Source organism: Anas platyrhynchos, chromosome 3, assembly GCF_047663525.1.
Source record: "Anas platyrhynchos isolate ZD024472 breed Pekin duck chromosome 3, IASCAAS_PekinDuck_T2T, whole genome shotgun sequence".
Classification (NCBI taxonomy): domain Eukaryota; kingdom Metazoa; phylum Chordata; class Aves; order Anseriformes; family Anatidae; genus Anas; species Anas platyrhynchos.
The window spans coordinates 113,289,596-113,315,121 of record NC_092589.1 but is presented as its reverse complement, the minus strand read 5'-3'; the positions used below and the strand labels follow the sequence as shown (position 1 = coordinate 113,315,121).

The following is a 25,526-nucleotide window of genomic DNA, read 5'->3' as shown; positions in this document are numbered from 1 at the left end:
TGAGAAGAATCTGGCCCCATCCTCTTCACACCCTCCCTTCAGGTACTTGCACACATTGATCAAATCCTCCCTGGGCATTCTCTTCTCCAGGCTGAACAGGCCCAGCTCTCTCAGCCTTTCCTCAGAATAGAGATGCTCCAGTGCCATAACCATTTTAGTAACTCTTTGCTGGGCTCTCTCCAGTAGCTCCACGTCCCTCTTGTACTGGGGAGCCCAAAACTGGACACAATACTCCAGGTAAGGCCTCACCAGGGCTGAGTAGAGGGGAGGATTACCTCCCTTGACCTGCTGGCAGCACTCTTCTGAATACCCTCAGGATACCATTGGCCTTCTTGGCCACAAGGGCACACTGCTGGCTCATGGTCAGCCTGCTGTCCACCAGGACCCCCAGGTCCTTCTCCACAGAGCTGCTTTCCAGCAGGTCAGCTCCCAGCCATAAATAAAAACCTGGCCTTTATTCCTTCCCAGGTGCAGGACCCTGCGCTTCCCTTGTTGAATTTCAAGTGATTCCTCTTGGCCCAACCCTCCAGCCTGTGTAGATCCTGCTGAATGACAGCACAGCCCTCTGGGGCATCGGTCACTCCTCGTAGTTTTGTATCATCCCAAGTCATAGATGAATAATTTTAGACACTGCAGGCCTCCAAGTAGGTGGCAACCCTCTGAGACCTGCTGTGCAGCCAGTTCTCAATTCACCTCACTGTCCACTCGTCTACCTTGTACTTCCTGAGCTTGTTTATGGGCATATCATGGGAGACAGTGTCAGAAGCCTTGCTGAAGTCAGGTAGACAACATCCACTGCTCTCCCACCATCTGTCCAGCAAGATTTCCCTTTGGTGAATCCATGCTGACTTCTCCTGATCACCCTCTTGTCTTCTGCATGCTTTGGGGTGGCCTCCAGGATGAGCTGCTTTCCAGGGATGGAGGTGAGGCTGACCAGCCTGTAGTTTTTAGGTCTACCTTCTTGCCCTTTTTGAAGTCTGGGCAATGTTTGCTTTCTTCCAGTCCTCAGGCAGCTTCTAGTCTTTGGGTTCAATCCTGTGTTGAGTTGCATATTAATAGTGCCCATTTCTGTTTGGTCGTAATGTAGAAGCAACACGCCTTCTGTGGAAATGGGCTGTAATGGCCTAAATGCCTTTATTGTTTTCTGTGTATTCCCTCAGTAGCCTTTCCTCATCTTGCAGAAAGCAATATTTGAAAAGTCAGCTGCTCCGCGTTACTGAGTGGCGGCTGAGATGAATACATGCGTGTCCGCTGAGCAGAAGCAAGATTAAAATTAACAAAATCCCTCACTAAATGGATCATGGAGCCAAGAAGTTTATTTTCTGAAATGATGTAATAGCAGAGTGCCACAGGGAGGGTACAGAGGGGGAAAACTGGGCTACGCTTTTATTCCCGTTTCCATCACTGATTTATAAACTACGTAACAAAGTTAAGCTGTCATTACATAAGGTGCTGTTCTGCCTTTATATAAGTTGTGGGCATTTTTTTTCTTTCTAGTACTAAAACTCGGGAAGTCCCCTGGGTTGATATTAAAGCTTTCTGACAAGAAAAATGCATCAAAATCTTCTGCGGTTTTCAGAAAGCAAATTGTGAAACAATGCTTGTAAATTCGGTGGGCTTCATTCGAACTCCAAAAGAGTCGAAGGTATCAGGGCCATAACCAGTTAAATCTGCTCTAGGGTAACTGTGATGTTTGCAGACATCACATTGTGATTGTGTTGTAATATTTATTTGGCAATTGAAGCGTTTTTGTCAACATCTTAAAACACAGAAATGCTGATCGAGAGCAGGAATGAATTTGTTGTGAAATAAACACTTTTTAATCATGCCATTGTATTAGTTGGACATTTTAGAAACGTATACAAGACTAACTTAATTAGGCAAGGAAGCATTAGCAGCGCCTTAAGAGCTACTTGAGGGCACTGTGGTGATTGTAACACATGATCCTAGCTAAAAGTAGTACTGCCAACATCATTCAACTTGTGCAGTGGCAACATAGAGCTCTCCATTGTACTTAATTGCTAATAGGAACAAACACAGCCTTGGGATTGACATAAAGTGCTGTACTGTGGTCGAGTTTAAGGCTAAGCAGCATTTCTGTGCGCTGCAATCCCCGTACATTTCTGCGTCTCTTACTGTAATTTCTCAGTCTGTGACAAAAAATATTTTTTCCATCTTGGAAAGTGTGATAATGCATCTTTGGGAGCATAAACCCACTGCTGCATTTTATTCCTGAAAGAAGTCTTTAATGGTCAGCTATTGAAAACATATAAAGTGAACTTTAAAAAATACATATTATTATTTATTTTCAAGTACTGGCTTTAAACACGAGCCTTTGAGCTTTCTAAAAAATATTTTTTTTCTTTCTGAAAAAGCGTGATTCAGGTTAATCTGTTATTTTCTGAGTGCCTCCTTGCAAAGTGTTGTGCGCTATGCTGGTTAGTCTGTAGTTTAGAATAAAGCTCTTAGAAAAGGTTAATGTTTCCTTCTTCCATAGGAAAAACTATACTAAGGGCAGCCTGCATATGAAGTGCTTCAAGGAAAAAGCTCCTCTTAAATACCTATATTAAAAAAATAATAATAAATTACAGTTAAGAGTTTACACTGAGGCTGCCCAGCACTTTCCTGGTTCTTTGAATTATACCCTGAAACACAGAGCCTGGTGAAGTTATTCACAGCAATGGCAGTTGAAGGCAGGTTCCCAGGAAAGCTCATCTTAGCAGCGAGGTAAGATGTAGGATTTGCTCCCTTTCCGTGGTCTGCTGCTCTTCTGGGACGCACCAGGAGAAGGTCGGTGATGTGAGACGAATTGCGCAGTCTGCTCTTGGTAGGGTGGTACTGATACAGCTGTGACCGGGAGAGAAGGAGTAATTGGCAGAAGGAATCGATGGCCAAGCTTCTGTCAAAATATTTTATGATCAGCGTTTGTAATCCTGTGCTTCCAGACCGGTGTCCTGAGTTAGGATTCCTAACGTGTGCCGTGCCAAAGCAGCGTGGGCCACAGTGAAAATGGAAAATTGCTCCTTGTAAGTGCACGCGGCTTATCCTAGGAGGCAGTCGTGCATCTTGATCGAAACCCTGCCTTTGCCAAAATATTGCTACGGGGCCAGAAAAGGAAGCGGTGTAAGGACTAAACCCAGCGAGGGAGCGAGACCTCCAAAGAATGCTCAGGAAATGGTGTTGATGTTTGGAGTGCTGCATTGCTTCCTCTGAACATTGGGTTTGGCCCAGAGTAATATTAATAAAAGCTGCTGCTTGAACCCCCGTCTCTGGGTTCAAACGTGAAGCAGAAGGCTTCACTGATTGTTGCGAGAGATCCCATGGCAGTTGTGCAAGAGTGGCATACAGCTTGGGGTTATAGAAGATAATTAGCTCAGGTAATTACATTCTGATCACCTACATTCCCCTGCAGTTTCAGTTGGATGTGGTATGCTTTTGCATAGCCTGCCCTAAATTGTTGAGTGTTTGCTGCGCTGTGGAAAAGTTTTCATTCCATTCTAGTGATGCTTTAAATTATTCCTGCGTAAAACTCTGAAGCCCTCCTCAATCCAAAGCATCCAGCAGGAAGGAATCAGTGATGTGAAGCTTTCATTGCTCTTATTTTGTGTTTCTGTGACCGTTTCAAATGGCGCTGATTGTTCATTAGATATTTCAGCTCTAATATATTGCTTTGTGAGTGGTTCGTATCACTCATGAACTCACTTATCACAAAGGGAGCCGACTGATTTTCATCCTTCTTCATGGTATCATTTATATTTTTTTGTACTCTTCATGCTTTGCTGCTTTTTCTAAATTTTTGTCTCCGAATTTAGTGCTGCCTTTATTACCTTTGATGGGGTTTTCATGGTTTATTTTAACCGCTAATTGCTTTAAGTCGTTCAAGTGTTGTTTTGCATTTATACTTCCCTGGGTTCTGTTCCTGAAGAAGCTGAATTTCTTCTTGCTTGGTAGCCACTGAAACATCCCACTTCTCTGCCACTTGTAAGGTTAATGTGTTACCTTCTGTCAGCATTTTCATTTTGAACCAAGAATGTGTGTGCTGGGATAACTTTGACTCTAGTTTAACTAGGAATAAATGATGTAGCGTCAGTGCTTCTACCAGAAATATGGAACTCATGAGCTTGTCCAAAGTTCCTGAGCAGTTTTTGTAGCCTTTTCTGAATTTATTTATTTATTTTTAAATCTTTGTGCCTCTAGCAATGTATATGCATGACCTACCTAGCTTAAAGCTTTGGTAAAAAGCTTCTGTCCAGCTGCGCACAGAGCAGATACCTTGGTTTGGGCATTTTCGTGATCTGGAAAATGGGCTTGTTGCATTTCTCTAACATAGAGTCAATATCTTAATTTTAAGTGAATAAGTAGTCGAACTGAGCTATTAAAATAAATTGAAGTTTTCTTTCTGTACACAGGGAAGATGTTACTTGCATGAGAATTCATTGCAATTCATCATTCCAAGTATTTAATGACTACTTTCTATTATTTCTCCAATTTATCTTGCAGGCCTTGAATATTGTTTATTATGACTTTAAATTTCAAGGCATTCATCTTAATATTTCATACTACGTTTTTATCCAACGTTAGCTTGGTTTTACTTTTGAGATACCGTCTTTAAGTGCACTATAGATAGAGATGCAGAAGCATTTTTAATCCTGTATTTTTTAACACAGAAGGAAGGCTACCTCTTTATTTGTGTTTTGTTTCCTTGCTAAATTTGATAGCTCAAGTACCTGGTCATGTCCAAACATAGAGAAACAGGATTGTAATCATTTGTAAAAGTTGGCATATTTATAATTTTTGCTTTAAAGGACTTTGACAATAGAATCATGGAAACAGTTAATATGCATCTGACTAAAAATGTCTTCCTTCAGTGTTAAATGGGAAAGATCAATGCTTTTTAAACCTTCCCATGTGTGGATCTCCCGGAAAACCTTCAGGTGTGGACAGCAAACGAAGGCCACCCCTGGCAGCCCTGCTCTTCTGGAGGTGTGTGATTTCCCAGGCGGTGCGAGCTGCTTGCTGTGCAGCTGCGAGAAGCAATACGCTCGCCAATGCTCGTGCCTGTCTGGCCATTTGATCAGCTGGATCGGGCTCAGGTTGCTGGTCCAGCTGAAAATGAAGCCTCCTCCCCGCTTCCCCTTGTCTTGATTATCAGCTGGTGTTATAACACGATTATCAGCTGGAGACTCACAGCATCACGCCGAGTTTTGGGAAGGCACGAGAGGGAGGAGAGGAGCACTTGTGGTGGAGGGGTTGGAGAGGGGCAGTGATGAGTGGGACAGACCTCAGCTCTCTGCGGGCTCTGGCATGATTTGGCAGAGGCTGTGTGTAGCAGACTGTCCCTCTCTTTCATGAGCCTACAAGCAGCCCATGGACTGCAAGAGTTTTTGGATGTCAGATCAAAAGCTGGCTTTCAGCAGCTTGTCCTTTCGACGCTCAGCCTGCTTGGGAACAGGTGTCTGTGGGGCAGGCAGGGTGAATGGTCAAAAGCATGAAAACGCCCAAGAAACAAGTGGTGTAGGCAGAGCTTTCTATTTTTACCTTGTCAACTCAGAACTTTTCTAAAAAGCTTTCACATTTAACAAAAAAATCAAATTTTGGAAGTGAAGAGCTCTAGGAAATAAAATGGAAATCTACTGAAAGATTGAAAGCGGATCTTCTCATGCAAAAAACTGTGTTTCAGATGAATGAGTCAGAAATAATCTATTCTGAAAAAGTCCAGGTGAAGGGAGATTTTATATTCTTATGGCTTCTGCTGATGTAAGCATTGTTTACTGAAAAAAAAACAGAAATGGGATGATAAAAGAATATTGATCTTGCAACTGAGGCATTCTTTTCTATCATTATCACCAATGAAATTAATAGTTTTTATTCCATGATCATCAAGCACTTCTTAGTGTGAATTGTATTTGCCCTTAACCACCTGTGTTAAGGTCTGATAGATGGCAGTGTGCAAGTAAGTGGAAATTGGAGAATTGTGGCCAGAAGATGGGTTTGTCCAACGTTGTCACTTTTAAAGCTGTTGGGAAGGTAACACAAGGTCCTTAATAAAACCTGAAGTTCTTAGTAAGGCTGTTAACGTGCTTTAATCCAAAGACATTCTTTTACTCAGCTTCATGTCATTTGAAGGCCCAGGCCTGCAATGCAAGGTGTGCTCCCGGTTTGAATACTGATTAAAAACTTTCCATTACTAGAAAATGTGCAGTGAACTTAAAAGAAGGCATTCAACGTAGATTTTGAAGGGGTTTGGTACGTTGTTGTCAGTTGACTTCATCATGCTCATGGTAGAAAGTTTGTTCTAGTGCTTGAAACCAAACGAGCAAAGCTAAAAACATCTCAAAGGGGTTGTGAAGTCTTTTGATTTTTTGATTTTCTTTCCAACTTAGTATGCCTAGCCCAAAAACGCTTTAGGAAGGGTACCCAGTTCTTGCCTGGCTTTCAGCAATAGATCTGAAAGGAGGTCTTGAATGCAATAGAGGTGTAGAAGTTTGTATTTTAAGCTATGTTTTTTACCCTTTTGCAGAAACTGATAGACAAGGGAGCAAGTGGCTTATCCAGAACCACAATGCAGACAGACAGAGAGTGGATTTGGGCTATTTTATTGGTATGGCATGACTTTATATATTAAACACAGCAAAAGGAAAAGGAATTGTTAACTAAATAGTCATCTGAGGGCAAAGCTGAGTTATCAGCTTAACTAATTGGTACCTGGGGACACCTTCACATGTTTTTTTCTATGAGTGCAAGTTTTATTTTGGAAAACAACCATCTTTTTTTTTTTTTTTTTTTTTTTTTTTTAAACAGAGGAATAAAAATATTAATTAAATACCCTGAGTATGTACTTTCTTTTAATGAACAGCCCATTTCCACATGGTCTTTGAATGAACTCGTAAGGGGAAAACCAGATCTTCAGCAGACAGTTTTTTGCATGTTTTATTTTTTTAAATATTAATACGGGTTATTAATATTCTGAGGCGTCTGAGAAGCTGTGTTGTTTTTCGCGAGCTGCATTTCAAATGAGGTCAGAAATAACTGGAAGACCTGGATTCGGTTTCTCCAAAGTGCGTAAAAATAAGTAGATCGCGAGATGTCTGAAGTCACTGGTGTCTTTTCAAAGAGTGAAACGAGGAGGAAAAACACTTCTAAATATCCAAAGCTAAAGGAGGACTGAAGCGAGTAGGCATTTGTGAAAACCTGTAGCTGAAAAACATTTCTTCATTATGTTTATTTGGCTGCTTTTAATTAAGACAAAAGTAAATTTCGGGGTGTTGCTTGTTTGTTCAGTGAGGCAAGAAGAAGAACAACTAATTAAAATAGGCTGCTTTTTACAAAATGCAGGGGAATAGGATTGATCAGCTGAAGATTCGATGCCAGTTGGCCTTAATTTCACATTTTAGGCATGGGAAGGGATCGTAGATAAGAGAAAAGCATGCTTATAGGAGCTGAAAGGATTAAAATAGTTGGTTCAAAACTCCTGACTGATTTGTGAAGTTCTCTGAGCGATCATGGTAGCGTGCTGGGTGTGGTAGAGTTAGTCAGAGGAAGGGTGTGACCCACAAGATGTATGGCAAGGAGAGCAAGTTCAACCATCGTGGAAAACTCAAATGCATCAGCATGTCTCTGCCTACCTGCGTTTGAGTGCACTTGGACTTGTGGTAGACCAGACAGAGGCTTTTTTCTGAAATGGCGAGGTGTGGTTGTGGTCTGAGTGTCGTGTCATCCCTGCTCGAAGACGAGCTGAACCTGTGGTCGTGTACTCTGAGATGGCAGTGAGAGAGAGTTTGTGCTCCTCCTGTGTTACCGAGACTGCAGGATCACAGTTACCTTTGGACGTTCAGACCAGGAGTAGGAATTCATCAGGTATTCTTCTGGCCAGGAGATTCAACTTATTGAAAATAAATAAATAAATAAAAATCCCCTCCAAAAATACCACCAAACCCAAACTGGCGATCTCTTCCATGAGCTCTTCGATATGCTAGAAATAATCTTTTGTGTTTTAACTTGAAAATGAATCAGCTGTAATTCTTTATCTGGTTGGTCTGTGTGATACACCTGAAGGCAACCACTTGTTGGTGAGCAGCTCCGTGGTGTGTGTGTCCTCCAGTCCTGCTCAAAGGCTCGATCAGTTTGGTCACTTCTTTTCTAGTACAGCAGACCGAGAAGGAGAATTTAGTTTAATTCATGGATTTCTAGCTTGTGTTCTTTCAAAACTTGTCTCTAAATGTGATAACTGAAATTGTCTTAGTATCAGGTTTTTATTTTGAGATTTATATAGGGAAGAGAAGGCTGCAGTAATACGGTGCGGTTCTCGTTGCACCTCCATGGATGTGTGTATTACGAGATGATAAACATCTCTCCATCTTTTTCTTCTTCATGCAAAGTAAAGAAAGCAGAGATAAGTATGCAGCTGTAAGTATTTTATTGCTTTATTTGCTGTTTTTGGATTTGGTTACGAGATTGATCGTTACCACCATCCAGCTGCTGGCAGTGAAGTTGCGTTACCGGCGTGTGCCTGCTGCTGCTGCAGGGTTCTGGGTGCAGATTCTTAGCTCTGCAGCTTGCTCGAAGTACTCCTTTGGCTGTCAAACTCAGTTACTCTCTTGAATACGAAGATGATAACGAGCACTGTTTCTCCATGCTAGACCAAGGATGTTGTCTTCTTAACCCGCTGGGTATTAGTGAGTCGCTGCTCTCAACTGCGAGTGAGTTTCCATCGGTGCCAGTGTTTGGTTAGGAGCTCTGAAGGTCAGTGCATCACTGACTACTGCAGTTACATTCCTCATTGCTTAATTTTCAGGTTTGGTGCTTTTATCATGCATTTTTCTTTCTAGTCCCAGAACATTTTCACGCTGTGTACTGTTAAGTAATAAGTTTCTGGGTTGAAACCGAAGTAGTGTTTTCAGTCATTCAAGGTATAAATGGTTTGAGAGCCAGTTACTTGAGGGAGCAAGCAGAATGCGGAGGCATCATTAGACCTCTTTTGCTATAAATGGGAGGAAGTGCTGGGGAGGCTGCTCTCTATAAAGGTTTCTCAAATTGGAATTAATTTCTTTTCTTGTTCTCGCATCTCCCAGTGCAGCTGATCTCTTGAGAGTAATGAAAACTCCATCTCCGTGTTTTACTGCAGGTAGCTGACGAGTCTGGATGGCAGGCTGGGTGTGAGTTGATTCTCCAGAGCTTAATTTTTTTAAGAGCATTAAGTGGAACATGGAGTTTGGATGCTTATTCATACATGTAAATTTTCAGTGATTTCTTTCTGTTGGAGCTTCATTATTACCTTGCAGCAAGGTATTCTGTGTGTTAGGGGATCTACAGCAGCTTTGCTAACTGCAGGTAGGGTTTGGGCTTCACTGTCTTCAAATTTGGACTTGCTTTGTACTTGCACCTCGCTGGGATGTGACTGCTCGCTGTATTGCCTCTGACCACTGCATAGCCAGGAGGAATAGAGGATGAACCAGGACCATCAGCTGATTTTTGAGATTTTGGATGAGAGGCAGGGAGCTGGAGGACATGCAGAGAAAGGTGGCCATCGGAGACCTGGGAGGAGGAAAACATGCATTATTAATTTCCCTGCTCGCAAAATAGCTTTAATATTACCCCTCATAAAGCTTCACTACTTGTTTGTTCCCCTTTCTCAGCTTCATTTTCTCGGCCTGGCCGAGCCGGTTTGAAACTGGTTCTGTGGCTTGCCTCGAAACCCTGCTCCCAGCCCTGCACAGCCGCTCGGGTCATTTCAGAAAGCACCTCCTAAAACCGACTGCAGGAGGGCGTGCTAACATGTAGTGGGGTATTTATGCGAGTCCACAAATAAGCTTGTGGCTGGTCAAGGGATAAAGTACACGTACAAATGCTTACTGTGCTCAGAAGGGAATAAATATGGTGTTATAATTGGGAAAAGTCATTTTCTTGCGGGTGCTGGCCATCGTGCAAACTGTCTGGCTGTGCACTGTGTTGTACAGTGGAGGTTCTCTGTATACAGAAGGTTGGTACCTGTGCTCTCCTAGCTTCTGATCCCAAATCCTGCTTTCTTTAATTTAAGGTTGTGCTCTGATCTTCTAGTAGAAGCATTACAAATGCAAGAGGGAAATTACGGCACTTCTTCGGGAAGTGCATCAATGAGGAAGAAAACCATGTTTCTGTTCTGTTTTGTTGCATTTGGTTTGTTGTCGAATTCCTAAGGCTGAATAGTAAGATAAACATCTTGCTTTCCCCGGGCTTACCTCAACAGGTAAACAACTGTAATTAAAACTACTTCTAAAATGGCATGCGAGCGTAGGCTGGTTAGAAGCTAATACGATACCTTTGTATTCAGTATTTTCAGTACTATTACAAGTATTTACCGATATTTATGCTACAAATAAAAATATGTTCCATAAATAACAAAATATAATTAATACTGTATTTAATAATTTGTTATTATTATAAGTATTTAAGTTAATATTAGTTTAAAAATGTCCTTGGGGATGAAATGTTAAGGTGTGATGTAGACAGCACGTTTCACTTGCAGCTTGCTATTCCTGCTCTCACCTTTGCCATTTACTCGTGTGTGTTTTTTTTCCTTGTGTTATCTTTTACGTTTTTCTCATCTTTTGGTGAAATGATTCAGCTGACTAAGCAGGTCAGAAACTAATCCAGCTGAAGAAAAGCGAGCATCTGAAGCTGTAGTGGATTGGTTTGGCTTCTGGGTGGGTCAGACAAGCACCAGGATAAGACAGGGGGGTTGCACTGGTGCTGCTGAGCTTGGGGTTCAGTGCTGCTGAGCTTCTTAGGGTCTGCTGTCTCCCTGAACTGCACCCATGCGGCTGGTTTTCTGTAGGCTTTGCCACTTCCTATACGTGGTGCTGTGACAGCCTTTCTTCCTCCTAAGCTAATCTTTTTTTTTCCTCCCCCTTGGGTGCTCGAGATATCCAGTATTTGAATGATATCTGTAGCACAAAGCAGATGGTTGTTGCTGATGAGCCAGATGAATAAACTGGACTTCCACAACCATCTCCTTGCATACAAGTAAAACTATCTTTTTTTTTTTTTTTTTCTTAGTTTGTCCTTGCTGACAGTTCCTGGACCTGGATATTTGGAAATTGATTGTTGCAGGAGAAGATACATGCATGCATGCATACATACATACATACATATATATATATATATATACATATACATACATACATATATATATACACACACACACACACACATATATATATATATATATATGTTTTAACTCACAAGAACAATCTTGTTTTAAATGTTAGGTTTGCAGAGTCTTGCTTTTTCCTCCATAGCTCACCATGACAGCCTCAGACCCTCCTAAGTTGCCTGTCCGTGCACTACTTTCAGACAGAGCTCTCACATAACTCCTCCTGTCTTCAAGTTTCTGTCTGTTACCACTAATAAGCCACAGAGGAAGAACTCTGGTAGTGTTGTGGTGCTTTTTCTAGGTGTTAGGACTGAAGCTTCAGCATGTGTAACGCTGCTAACAAGCACAGGAGACTAAAAGTGCTGTAGAAGTATGTCTGCGTTCAGTGGCTCCTCAGTTGCCTGTTTAGCAGTAGAAGGAAGGTATTGCAAAACTCCTGCAAGACAGAAGAGTGTAATGTGACTGTTTAAGCACTTTAAGTACAAAGATAACATCAGTGGGATAAATTCATGCCGTGTTTCTAAGTATCTTAACTTTCCTCAGTCCTTTTTTCTCTTTATCTCACTATTAATTCATTTTCAAGTAGGGTAGGGCTGGCAGCGTCATGTAGGAAATACAAAGTGCAATGGGTCAGAGAACCAGAATGCTTGTTCAGGAAAAAAAGGTTCAAATACACAAACACTTAATAGTTCAAAGAAAATGTCCTTATAGTTTCCAGTAAAGTTTTCAGAATAAATATTTTTCATGTTTTGGGCAAGCCAAACACTGAGAGTTTGACAGGGGAGTGAGTTTAGCCCTCAAAGTGCCTGGCTTTATTTATCATCAGTTACACCTGACTGTGTTTCCATTAACTAAGGTTATCTTCTACCAAGCTTATTTTTCTTTTTTTTTTTTTTCTACAAGGGCATATAAAAATGAGCCAATTAAGCATGGTCTGATGCCTTTTTTCTTTTCAGAAAGATGAAGGCAGTGATGGTAGTTTGAGCGATAGCCACATATCTCCTCCTGCCAAACGTACCTCAAAACATGCTGATCCTGTGTGCAAAGACAAGTCAAAATCACGCAGCACTGGGCAGCGAGAGGAATGGAGCATCTCAACTGGACAGTCCAGGTAACTTGGTTACTAAGAAAAAAAAAATGAAGTTCTGTCAGATTTTCCCATATTTTTGACTCGCTTCCTCTATTTCTGCAGTGAGCTGCAGCTTACACTCGAGTGTATTTTTGAAGCATGCTATTTCATATAGTTTCCTTGTTATTTTAAGGCTCCAGGAACGGGGGTTATATCAGTCCTCTCATCTCTGTGCTTTCTTTCTATGCAAATGTGTGCTAAAATGGAAAGTAATTTTTATTTCATATGCAGTCTGAATTCTAGATTCCTGATACATCCAAATTTAGTGACTTAATTGGTATTTTTGTGTACTTTGTCTATAAGAAGACATGACATTTTAATAAAGAAATCAGTATTTCTGCTGTCTTTAAGGAATAAATAATGGTCAAGTTTCTCTCCATTGTCATGTTCAGCCTCTTTTCCCCATTTGGCTATAAAGACTGAAGTAAACTACTATGTTTAATTAAAGTCTAAACCATGCCATATTTTTATAAGTCAAAAGAGGAGTAATTTATTTCATTTTCTAACTATTGATTAATAATATTTTCAAAAGCATTCTTGTGTTCACAAGATTACAGGTAATTGCAACATTATAGACTGTATGTTCCTGGGCCATTAACATTCAGTTAATAGTGATTCCTTTGTAGGTAATATTTGGTGTTTATAAACAAATTGGAGTTCTTACAACACTTGGTATAAAAGAATGACTTCAATTCACTACAGGACAGTCATCTGCTAGGATGATGTATTTCGAAACTATATAAACCTTAAAACAGATTATTTTTTTTCTGTTTATGCAAAGAGATGAAAAAATTCTTAATGCGGCTGGGAGAATTTAGATCGCTGTGTCAAATGAAATTTGGTCAGGATGCCAAAGCTTTTGTTGTTACATAGGAAGTGCTGTGACATGTCCATGCGTATGAGATTTTTTGGTTGTTTTCTGCCAAAATCCAAAGCGCTGGGCCTAATAATGATCTTGAGTCTTTAAGACTTTTCCCAAGAGTTTTGTTGCTAAACCTTCATTATAACCAAATTTCACTTCTTCAGTTGTGGTTTCTAAAAAAAAAACTTAAAATATCTGACCAGAGAAACATTACTGGAAAGTTGGATGTGCACATGATATGTAAACGTGGCTTTCTGTGTTGCTACCCAACCCTTGCAAAAATCCTTAGGTTACCTTTGTTTCATAAGTGTTACACATTTCTTAGGAAAATAATAGTAGAAGCCCATTGTTCTTTTATTCTTTATTAAGATGATTTCTTTGTGGTGTGTTTAATTCTTGGTCACGTTTAAATTCATTTAGTATTACTAAGATTTCCCCTCTTTTTCATCTTCCCCATCAAATTCACTCTAGCTTTTCAGTTTGATAACAGGGTGTTCCTTCCTATCCAGTAGTGCTATGCACTAAATGCCATAGCTCACTTGTCTCTAAAATACTTGGTGTTTCTGAGGGTGGAAGAGAGATTAAAATATATTTTTTTCCTTTTGTGTGACTTATTTTCCCTTTTCGTGTAACGGTATTGACAAGTTTCTGTTAACAGTCTGTCAATAGCTGTAGAGTTCTTGTTCATTTGTATTCTGTGCTCAAGATTCTCTCAGACTGTCTCATAAATAAGACTTTTAATTTTTAAAGAGAAAAAGTGAACAACTGTTTATGCAGTAAAATTTCAGAGAACTCTGCGATACATTTTTTTCTCAATCTATGAAATAGTAGAATAAAGTTAATTTAAAAATAAAGACTATCAGAGATTAATAGAGGGGGACTAATTAAAAAGAAGGGACTAGTAAAAAAGATGTTTGGATAATTGGGGGGTTTTGTATAATGGGTTTTGGCAATTTTGCCCTCATTCCAGTGTTGGGCATGAAGCAGACTTCAGAGACTAAGAATCTGCTCTTAGTTTCACAAAGGTTTTGAAGTCATGGTTTATTGTGCAACGTTTTTAAGTTGGAGTTAACTTTTAAAGTTTTATTTTCATTGTGTAACTTTTGCTTGGCTAAGAAATGAAAACATGATTTGTTTTTCTAATCTAATTGTTTCCTAGGTTAACTTCTCAGCCTGGTGCTACACTACCAAATGGACGTAGCTTATGTAAGTGTATTATAGAAAAAACCTTTAGCATCCATTTTTACATTTAACGATTTTATGTCAATGGTTTTCCATTGCATATATTCTTAATAACTTTACTGATTACTCGTTTTGACCCAAAAGTTTACTGTTTTGGCTCAGTTTCCTTCTGTCAACATCTTGGATGCTCTCTATGGACATGGGGAACATTCTCAGATGAAATTCCATTTCTCTTCTCAATTCAGACCTCTTGGCCATGATCTCGATGTCTTCCTTAATTACCAAATTTACTGTTAGGGACTAATTTTGGCCTTCCTCTCCCAGCTGGTCTCTTTAATTTACTTACTCTTTTTGCTCGTTTAAGATTTGGCCTTCTGTGGTTCTTAACATTACTTACTCCGTTATTGCTCTAGAGAGACCTGCCTTGTCTGCAGCTCCTCCTACCTTGGAACAGCTTTCCTCTTTGCTTCTACTGTTCAAACTCACCATCTCATTTCATAACTCAGCTAAAACCATGCTGTCTTTCATGTCCCCTTTTCATAAATGGTCTCATTTAATTCTGTGTTGACTCTCTGTAAATGTTAACTCATTAAGCATTTTTGGTATTTTTTTATTATTTATTGTGGTGCCTAAGGAACAATCAGGAGTGGGATCCCTTTTTGTTTGGCACTGTACAGAGTAGCTGGTACATTGTTTGTGAAATCAATGTGTTGTATCTGACCTTTTGATATTGCATTTGGAGGACTCAGAATTGAAACTGGGGGCCAAGTGTGCATTTTAGTATTGATGTTGACTTAAAAAATATTGAGTGGCTATTTGAATATCAAATTTTTATCTTAAAATAAGATCTATAATATAAGGACACAAGCTCAAATCTGAAGAAATAGCTTGAAAAACAATTTTGATAGGAATTATATATATTTCTTTAGTGTATATAAGGGTGCTCGTATTGTGCTCCTTAGTTACTTCTGGTATATTGTTCTTGTTAAGTATTCTGCTTATTAATTCTTGTTTGTGAAAATGTTGTTTCCTGCATTTTAAAGTAGTAATACAAATTTCTCTTAGCTCTCAAAAGCCATCCCCTTCGAGGGGAAAAAAAGGGAGATGGGGACCATGCTTGCATAAACGGAGATATAGAAGTCAGAAAAAGTTGTCGGTCCAGGAAAAACAGATTTGAAACTTTGAATCAGAGTTTATTGTTTGATCAGCTAGTAAACAGGTATGTGGGGATACTTCAGTTGTATTCACAAAGCATCGTGATGATTTTTAATGAAGTTAGAAAACCCTGTCTTCCAGTGCCATCTCTGTGTTTGACTGTGAGAACGTAACAGCGTGGAGGCAAGCCAGGTCGTGGTGTGAGTTAAAGGCTGGCTCCTGTGCTGCCACTGCCAACGTTACCCATGCACTAAATGCAAAGTAGCTTACTGGGCTTGTGCTGAGGAGTAAGCTGCTTTGTGTTTACCCCTGGATAAAACCGTGTGTGTTGGCAGTTACTGCAGAGTGCCTAACGTGCTGAAAATCCACACCCTGGTTTGTCTCCTAGTAACCTGTTTATGTAGTGATACCTAAATGTGATGTAAAGTAGTAATTAGCAACAGCACTTGGAAAGCTTTCTATATCTTGCCTGTATGATTTTGATCATAAAATATCAAAAGTGTGTAGCTTTCTTTTTTGTTGTTTTTAATTTGTTTTCGTTTTTTTTTTTTTTTTTTTTTTTTTACCATTTGTTAGTAATTCACACAGGATTGGTGTCACTTTTTGACATTTACTGTGCAGACAAAGTAGGTCAGAGAGGGAGGCACGGTCTGGTCTGAGCATAGGAATGGGAGCCAGAAATATTTTGGTGAAATATTATTTCTGTGTGGCCCTGGGCAGGTCACTTAATGTGTGTCAACTTTCCCACCTGTAAAATGGATTTTAATAGGCACATCTGTGAGAGATTGCTTGCTAGTGCTTGAAAAATTATTTATGCATAAACATTTAATTGCCAAGTATGATCTTTATTGCTAAATGTATTCTGTTGAATTTTTAATTAATTAAACATTCTTTTCAATTTACCTACTACTTAGTATCAGTTTACAAATTTATATTCAGTTACATTTGTTTTTCTAGTTGCAGTTCAATTTCCCCCCCCTCTTATCAACAATAGGAAAAAGTCTACCATGAAGATTGTAATTTGATAAGATCATGGTACTCAAAATCTACATGAACTTCTACTGATAACAGTGTGTCCAATAATCATTGGAGGTTTTTAAGAATGAGTTAGATAAACATCTGTCAGCAGTGATTTAAGTATTGTTTAGTTTATTCTTGCCTGGCAAAGTGGGTGGATTTCTCTAACCCCCGACCCGCAGCCCTGTTTTCTTTGATACTGAGTTATAGCATAATTTTACTTGAAGTAATAAATGTCACACATCACAGATACTTGAGAAGAATTGTTTGAAATGGAGAAGGGCACTCACAACAAAATCTTTACTTTTTTTGACATCCGTGGCCTGAGCTTCCATGGACTACTTTCTAGGCAGGGTTTCACTCTTCAGATTTACTTTTAAACAGCTTGAAAGGAAGGAAGTGAAAATTTCTGCCTTCTTACAATTACTATACAGTTATAGTAGAATTCCAGAGGAAATCTATTACAATCACCATAGAGAGCAGTAAATAGGTGGTCAGAGCAGGTGGCCAAATATTTGCCTTACTTTGCGTAATTCCCTGTTGTTTTCTTCCTTAGCAATAAAGTGTTTTGGACAAGGTTCTAATTCACATACCAGCATTGTTTTGCAATCTGTTTACAAATGCTTCAGATAATGAAAATGTAGTCTAATTAAATAATAGATGAGAAGTGGTAGAGTAATGAGCTCAAATAACGAACGTTGAAGCTCTAGGTGTTACTGATCTAACAGTAAAAATCCTTTATTTATTGGTGTCTCTCTGAGACCAGGGTAGGAGAATATGTAGTTTACAGGGTGGAGACATTGACTGCTTTCACAGTATAATAATTAGTGGATAAAAAGCTTTACTATCTTACTCTGCAGATCTGACACCTTCCTAATCAGTTACAAATTTGTATGCTACAATCTGCACTGAGCAAAAATAGACTGGAAAACATTATAACCTAATTTGAACCCATAGCATTAGCACTTCTTCTTATGCATACTTTTTAGTTTATATTCTGTAGGTTCATCTTTCAATTTTCTTTATTGCAGTTAGTGTTGTACTTAACTGATAGATTCAGGAAGTGACCTTAAAATTTTCACATATTAAGCCATTTTTATATTTAGTCAGCTTGCAGACCTTGGAATAGCCATAACAGACCATAAAAATAGATATGTTAAGCTATTGCGTACTATGTGGAAAGTTCTGCATGCCTACTATTTTAAGGCTGATTTTTATTGTTTTCTCTATTTATTTTGCTAACTGTTGCATATATTTTAGTACTGCCGAAGCTGTCCTACAGGAAATGGATAATATTAACATCAGGAGAAATAGGCGGTCTGGGGAAGTAGAGCGGCTGCGAATGTGGACAGATACAGAATTCGTAAGTGCAGTGTCTCATCTCTTGGATAAAAGTACTATGAAAAGGGGAACATGTTTGTTTTTGTAATTCCCATGCTTTTGTTGGTAGCTCTGCCAAAAGGTTTCAGATCCTCATCAGCAGATAACATTAAAAAACTTGAAAAACTCAGAAGAAAATTCACAGAAGTGGTATGTATGTTGGTAGAATGTTAAATCTGATGAATTGACTGCCATGCCCTCATGATGTGCTGTGGTGGTCCTCCTTTGGTTTGAAGCACATGCAGGTAGTCTGAAAACAGGACCACGGGCTGTTATCTACTTTGTTCTCTAAAGTAGCCTCATACTAATCAGTATGTATTAGATAGTATAGAGGGGTTTATTTTACCACCCATTAAATTTGAAAATATTGTTTTTGTGGCCTACTTGTGGAAGGCTCTGTTGAAAAAACAGTTGGGGGCTAGAAATTGTATGTAGTATTACTTCCTGAACTGTGGGCAAACAACGTAAGTCATGTGGGACAGTTACTGACAGGGATGTATGTTACTTTTATTACAGGAAAACATGGATATGTATTCTCGAGTGAAAAGGAGGAGGAAATCACTGAGGAGAAATAGCTATGGGATTCAGAACCACCACGAAGTGTCCACAGAAGGCGAAGAAGAAGGTATGGATTGTATAGGATTATAAGGCTTTGTCTGAAATAACTGTACAACAAAGCTCTCCTGAATATAAAATAGCAATATATTACACTACAGAAAATAATTTGGTTTTGGATCTGGATTTGGAATTACTTAATTGACCAATTAATAAAAGTATTGTAGGTAAGTAAACACCGAAAAAGTTAAAATTTAGGGATCTCTACAAATAGTTTTCTTTAAACAAAGCAATCCAAGTTTATCTAAAATAAGTAGAAAAAAGCTTGGTTTCTAAATACGTGTATTCTACATTCCCTTCCTCTTGTTTCCTGTAATACAAAAATAATGGAAACTTTCCTCATATTCCCTGTAACAGTCCTCTGTGTTGAAATCAGGATGTGGTACATGTAGCCCACAGCTCTGCATGTTCTAATTGACTCGCTATTTCTCATACAGTGGATGACTGTTACCAGAAAGACTGTGTAATTGTCATCTCTGCATCTTACTTTTAATGAAAATATTAATTAAAAGTCTCTATTTTCTACCCATCTACTAAATTTTAGAAAATGTATAGAAACTATTCTATTTGAAATTCTGAATTCCTTTTAAAAATGGTTTGAAATTGCCCAGTGGGTTAAAATTTATTAGAGAATGAAGGCATAATGGCCAACTCTAATGGCATGATCAACAGCATGCTTGGTTTCCTTAGGAAACCAGACTCAAACTTGACTTAAGGGATCCATACAGGACACAGTGTAGTGTCTTTTGATTTTGAACTAAAACCTTGCTGTAGGTTATTTGGTCTTTTCTAGTTAGTAAGAACACAGTCTTAATTCTGAGGTCCAGGGACAGAAATAGTGTTCATATTAATAGATGGATCTATGTGGTAACTTTATTATAGTGTGTTGCTTTGGTCTGTGTAAAAGTGATACTGTGGAACTTAAAATTAGAGCTATTTTTGTGCTATGTCAAATATTTGATTTTCCCAGGCAGCTATGGGAAAAGAGAGAGAAGAAAGGCATTTTCTTAATTTGAAGGATAATTACTGAAGGAAACAGATGACAGATATTTGCAGTTCACAGCTAAAACTAATTTGGTTATACTTTTCTTTCTGTTGTTTTTCCAGAACCTTCTGTGGGAAACTGAAAGAAGTTTTTACAATAGTCTGTAGATTTGTCTTGGTCTTCAAATTCCTAGTGATTTACAAATCAGTGCTAATTAGTAGGAGGGGAATAGTTCTCAATGGCCATTAAAATGTTTAGGGTGAGGATAGTTCAGGCATCAAGAAGATGACTTCTGAAATTTTCTCTCCACCCCCCACCCTCCCCAACAGAGTCTCAGGAAGAAGATGGAGATATCGAAGTAGAAGAAGCTGAAGGAGAAGAAAACGACCGACCGTATAATCTAAGACAGAGAAAAACTGTTGAAAGATATCAGGCCCCTCCAATAGGTGAGTAACTAAGACAGTGCTTGTACAGTTCTGCTTTTCTGACTTCCAGGAAACACCACGGGTGTGGGAAGGGAAATTGGATAACTGCTCCTTATCCCTAAAAGAGCTCCCATGCAGTGTTCAGTGACTTTCATTCTTGCCTCTGTTTTAGTTCACCATGTGAATGTGACTACTGAGAACAGTGGTTAAATGTGGATTTTGGTAGTATCTCTTGTGCTAGCTGCCTCATTGGACTTTGCACATACTGTCATACACTGGGCTCAGGGTTGCAAAGAATTTGTTGACAAAAATTGAACTCCACCATCTAATAAATAATGACATAGCAAAGCTGCTGATTTCTTTGCCTCTTGAGTGATAAAACTAATTCATAACTAGAGAAATTGCATAGCGGCGGTTGCCACATTTTGCAATGATGAGAAATTTCTTTTCTTAATTTGAGCTAATGGAGAAAACAGTGATAAAATTATTGGTAAGGGAATAATCTACTATTTTTGCAGCTGCATTTAGATTAGTTCATTCTTTTTTAACTGATGTTACAAACCTGTAACTTCTCTTACTCAGTGCCAGCTCACCAAAAAAAGAGGGAAAATACACTATTTGATATTCACAGATCTCCTGCGAGAAGAAGCCATATCAGGTAAATGTCAGTCTTTTGGTACGTAGTTGTTTACTCTCCCTAGGTATGGTCCTATTAGCTTCTGATTTTCAAAATATTCTTGAGTTGTATGTTTTCACTCATGAATATGAATGGATCTTGAATTGTATCTCAGGTTCAAATCCTGATCAGCATACAGAAGTGAATTTCACAGCATTTCATGAAACTTTTTTTAGAAGCTTTGTGATGAGCAGTCTGGAAAGTGACTGGAAATGGTTGTTTTGCCAGTACTGAAACAAGAATTCTGCTCTGCACACCAGGTTTTTCTGTAAAGGCTTTTATGTAGTGTTCAGTTCCAAAGCAGCAGTTTAGATAATGTCCATTTTCTATTCTACAAGAAAAACTAAGTGAGAGTAATGTTTTTTTTTGTTTGTTTGTTTTTCTTCTAGTTAAAGTTCCACCTGAGTAGTATTAGCAATTTAACGTAAAGTTAACCAAACATGATTTTTGACTTGGATCTTTCGTGTCAAAGAAGTCTGTAACGTAGAGTTCTCTTGTGAACACTCAAAAAGCTTTATTTAACAAAATAGATGAGTTTTTGTAAAAACAAACTTACTCAAAGCCTAAAAAAATTTAACTCTGTAGCAGGATCTTAGGGTTCTACAAGTTTCTTTGTAATATAAATAATGTATAATTTTGAGGAGAATTTTATTGCTTGTAGTGTATGTTTTGTTGGATGATCTCTGAACTTTTAATTGCTAGTAAGATGTAAAGAGTTTGGAGGCAATTATCGCTTTAGCTTTAACATGTTTATTGCTTCTCTTCAATTTTATCTGTATTTCTCTGGGTATTTTACACTCCTGTAGAAGTTCTCCCCAGTTGTATAATGTTCTTTTTGATACATTTTTAAATGCACTTATTTTTTGATCATTTTGCTGAAAACTGTTTTGCCTAATTTTCCTTTGGCAAAAAATAGCTCATCAATGTATTATCATGTTCATACAAATTATGAAACTCTCACTATATTCACTAAAAAGACATTAGTTTTCCTATTAGCTCATTCTTCTTAGTTCATGCAAAAAAAGAGCTTTTTCACATGCACGAGTATTCTTGAGTAGAGAGGATGTAATAATATGCATTATCTAGTATTTTGAAAGAGTATTCTGAAATACTGTCATACTACAATAAGAAATGGGTCACGCATACTTTGAACAGTAATTTTACTTAGATTCAGAAGTTAAACTAGCGTAATACTTTGTAAACCTGCTGCTGTTCTGCTTTAACCTCATAAAAAGAGAGCATATGCTTTAGGAAGTATGGAATATTTTAAAAGAATAGAGGAAAGCATCAAACCGAGTAAGGAGACCTTGATATTTCTGTTATGATAGAGTTGGCTAAAGGTTGGAAGTTTCTATATAGCTGTTTGAACTCAACAATGTAAGGACTGAATACTTAGTCACATTTGTTGAAGTCACATGGACTGGATTTTATAGGGATCTACTGCTATAGGAATGTTCATGTTGATATTGGACATCCTTGAGACAGTAAAAATGACGTTTCTGCCCTGCTCCCTCCCTCCTGCTCCCCGGGTATTTTGATATCTTCTTAATAAAACAAAAGTTTGCATGTGTGTGTTAAACGTGAACAGTACTGTATTTGATATTACAATTTTGTTTTTATAAAAAAATCAAAACAGGCTGTACAACTGTGAAAAGGACTGAGCTTTGTATTTATTTTGCTATTTAAATAGGAGAAAGAAGCATGCCATTCACAGCAGCGATACCACTTCGTCAGATGAAGAACGTTTTGAAAGAAGAAAATCTAAAAGCATGGCCAGAGCAAGAAATAGGTATCAAAATATCTTTGGTCTTTAGGAGTGTTTTATTTTTATTATTCAGCAGAAAATAATCTGCTGAAAATAAGTTAGTGTTCTATCGGTTCTGCAGACTTTTTTGATTCTACCTTGGATTGCCTGCAGCAATAGTGTAGGAGGATTGCTACTTATATATTAACGTAGATTTTGAAGTCTTGAAGAGATGATTAGCAGTAGTGATAAAAAAGATCCAAAGATTAAAAAAACTGTTTTCTTTTTATGCTCTTTTTCCATCTCTCGCTTGCAATATCATTCCTTTTTCCGTCCTAATGAGTTCCAAAGACATGTACAACTATCAAAAGTGTAATTGCAAGTGTAACTGGTTTGTTACTGGTACCTTTCTTTCTCCCTTACTCTGTGTATTTTGCCTGGTTTAATACCTGTGTAAGGACTTGAAGCTTCTTTGAATATGCTGAGAAACTGAATCAGGTGCATATGATTAAGGATGATCTGAGAGTGCACCTTTTTTTGTGTTAAATCAAAATAGCGTTCAGTCTTGCTCTCCAGAATGAAATACATAATATGCAGGCATAACACTATCTTTAAGGAACTACCAGATCTGGAACAATAATTACCAAAATAAAAAGATAAATTTGGTTACCTCATCAAACCAGGAAGGTTTTTCTTAGGTACTCTCTGTTTTTATTGATACACAGAAGAACTAGTTCTATAATTCTTTTATCTCAGTCTGATAACTAACTTTTTTTTAGTAATAGTTTTGAAATTGGATGAGTAAGTTTAAGTGATTGGATGAAAATTGGTTAGCTTGATGTCTGTTTTAATTTAGTGGAGGAAGCCATCCAATCTCTTGTCTCTGTCCATTCCCTCAAAAATACTAAAACAGAACAATATTTTTTGTTGTTGTGGTTGAACAGGTGCCTACCTTTAAACTTCAGAGCGGAAGACTTAGCTAGTGGAATCCTACGAGAACGTGTGAAAGTTGGGGCAAGCTTGGCTGATGTTGACCCTATGATTGTTGATAAATCGGTACGTTCAGTTAAAACTTCTTTTTCCTTCCCCCAGTTATGCATAAGCAGAATTCACCGTAGTTTCTCATTAGAGTTGAAGTTAATTCATTATATACTCATTGTTCTATTTTAATTGTTCTAAAGCTGTTGTCTGTTTATTATTTTGGGCTATAAAGCATTTGCTTTTGGCCTGTAGCTGCCCATCAGGCTGCATACATACCATCGATCAGCTCAAATACCAATTTTTCAGCTGTATTTCTTTATTTACAGCCAATTTTTGATTACTTGTAATAGTGGAAGCTGTGATATCCTGAGCAGTGCAGAAACAGGTGTATTGACCACCTGGGGTTGTCCATGGTGCTAGCAACGTTGGTACTGTGTGGACTTCAGTCAGGATGTTTGTGTGGATCTTCAGTATCCTTGCTGACAAATCCGACTAAAGAGAATGTAGTCCAGGAACCCTCAGCTTGGCTTAGCAAAAAAATAATAATAAAATTTAGAAACGATGTACACTAGTTTATGATGCATGTTTGTGGAGAAGCTGCTGCATTAGTAGTAGAGCTGAACCACCGTCCAGAAGTATTTCAAGTATATTTATGTTACAGTGTGCCTGGGTTTAAAAATGCTCTCCAACGTGGGCTGGATTTCTGTCCAGGCATCCCTGGCACAGTTAGTTTGTGAACCAGTCACCTGGGTAACTGAGAATTAACTTTCTCAACTTTTTTATACTTGAGACGTCTTTTCATTCATTTTTGATGAATGCATTGCTATTTGCAATTCTTTTTCCAAACGCACTGGTTTATAAGTAAAGTTTTTTTTGTGAAAAGCCATTGCTAATATGGACTTTGCTTTTTTTCCAAGGTGCGTTTTGATAGTATAGGGGGTTTGAGCCATCACATCCTTGCACTTAAGGAAATGGTAGTGTTTCCTCTTCTCTATCCAGAAATATTTGAAAAATTCAAAATCCAGCCACCAAGGTAGGTATATTTGCTCTTGTTGTATTTTGATTTCATTAAACTCTGAAGTATGCTTCCTTTGAAAACACATAGGAGACTTATTCTTTCCCTGAAGTGTTTACAGTTCAAATAGACTTACATGTCTGTAACTCCACTTGTCTATCAGAATACAATAAGCAGTGATGAAGAGTACAAAAATCTAGTTTACTTTTCTTGTGGTAAGGCAAACTTCTTTGTGATTTTGTTGAAAGAGTTCTCAAGTGTTCTATTAAGGCAGCCTTAGTACCTTGACTTTATTATCAATAAATACAATTATTATCAATAAATATATCAAATTATCAAATGACTGTTATCAAATAATTGACTACACCAAGCTAAATGCTCATGTTTCTTTTATAGAAGTAATCTCAGTAACGTTATATTATGGTTTTAATGACAATCAGTCACTTCAGTTAGAGATTTAAATGGGTATATATAAGTAAATTGAAAATTTTGAGATATTTTTGTCATTTAAAGGAAATAACCTCACTCCAAAGAAGTAATAAAAATTGACTGAAGTAACAAAGATATACTATTTCAGGAGGTATTTAACTAGAGTAAAACAATCCTTTGGAAGCTTAAGATCCTTCTGACTGATGTGCTTTACAAAGCAAAGATCTGCTGATATGAAAGCATAAAACATACATGTCTTAAGAAGTCATGTTGAATATGCTATGTAATAATAATAGAACTTAAGTCTTTCTTCTCCAGGCTCCCTGTCTTCATTATAAAATTTGACTTGGAGTTTTTCAGGAGACGTAAAATAAGTTTGTGACTGTGTTGATCCATTTATCTTCAGGGGCTGTTTATTCTATGGTCCTCCTGGAACAGGTAAAACCTTGGTAGCTAGAGCTCTAGCTAATGAATGCAGTCAAGGAGACAAAAAGGTGGCTTTCTTTATGAGGAAAGGAGCAGACTGTCTCAGTAAGTGGGTTGGTGAATCTGAACGTCAGCTTCGACTCCTTTTTGATCAGGTTAGAAAAAATGCATATTTTTAATATTTATTCTCTGTGTGCTTTTTTGTTTTGTTGCTGCACTGTGTTCTAGGCAGTCCATATTATTTGCAAATGAAACTAAATAAATGTTTTTGTTAATCAGACAGGCTTTGTCCAAGTTATATATTTAGTTGAAATAATGAAGGAATACTGAAATGACAACATTTTTTGACTTTGAAAACTGAGAAGAAAACGTTC

The 25,526-nt window shown here is 38.1% G+C and overlaps 1 protein-coding gene across 4 annotated transcripts in view; it reads left to right on the top strand.

Moving 5' to 3' along the window:
* The window catches only part of ATAD2B (ATPase family AAA domain containing 2B), an 81,470-nt gene that overhangs the window by 3,813 nt on the left and 52,131 nt on the right, over positions 1-25,526 (top strand). For 3 of the 4 annotated variants that reach the window (XM_027455574.3, XM_027455575.3, XM_027455573.3), the window contains exons 2-12: positions 12,088-12,242; positions 14,282-14,328; positions 15,370-15,523; positions 17,737-17,839; positions 18,373-18,481; positions 19,786-19,902; positions 20,464-20,539; positions 22,248-22,346; positions 23,246-23,357; positions 24,200-24,315; positions 25,133-25,307. In XM_027455574.3, coding sequence (XP_027311375.2) covers positions 12,088-12,242; positions 14,282-14,328; positions 15,370-15,523; positions 17,737-17,839; positions 18,373-18,481; positions 19,786-19,902; positions 20,464-20,539; positions 22,248-22,346; positions 23,246-23,357; positions 24,200-24,315; positions 25,133-25,307 — 1,263 coding nt within the window. Of the gene's footprint in view, positions 1-8,286; positions 8,407-12,087; positions 12,243-14,281; positions 14,329-15,369; positions 15,524-17,736; positions 17,840-18,372; positions 18,482-19,785; positions 19,903-20,463; positions 20,540-22,247; positions 22,347-23,245; positions 23,358-24,199; positions 24,316-25,132; positions 25,308-25,526 lie in introns of those variants that run through there. The other variant, XM_072036496.1, reaches the window with a different exon arrangement.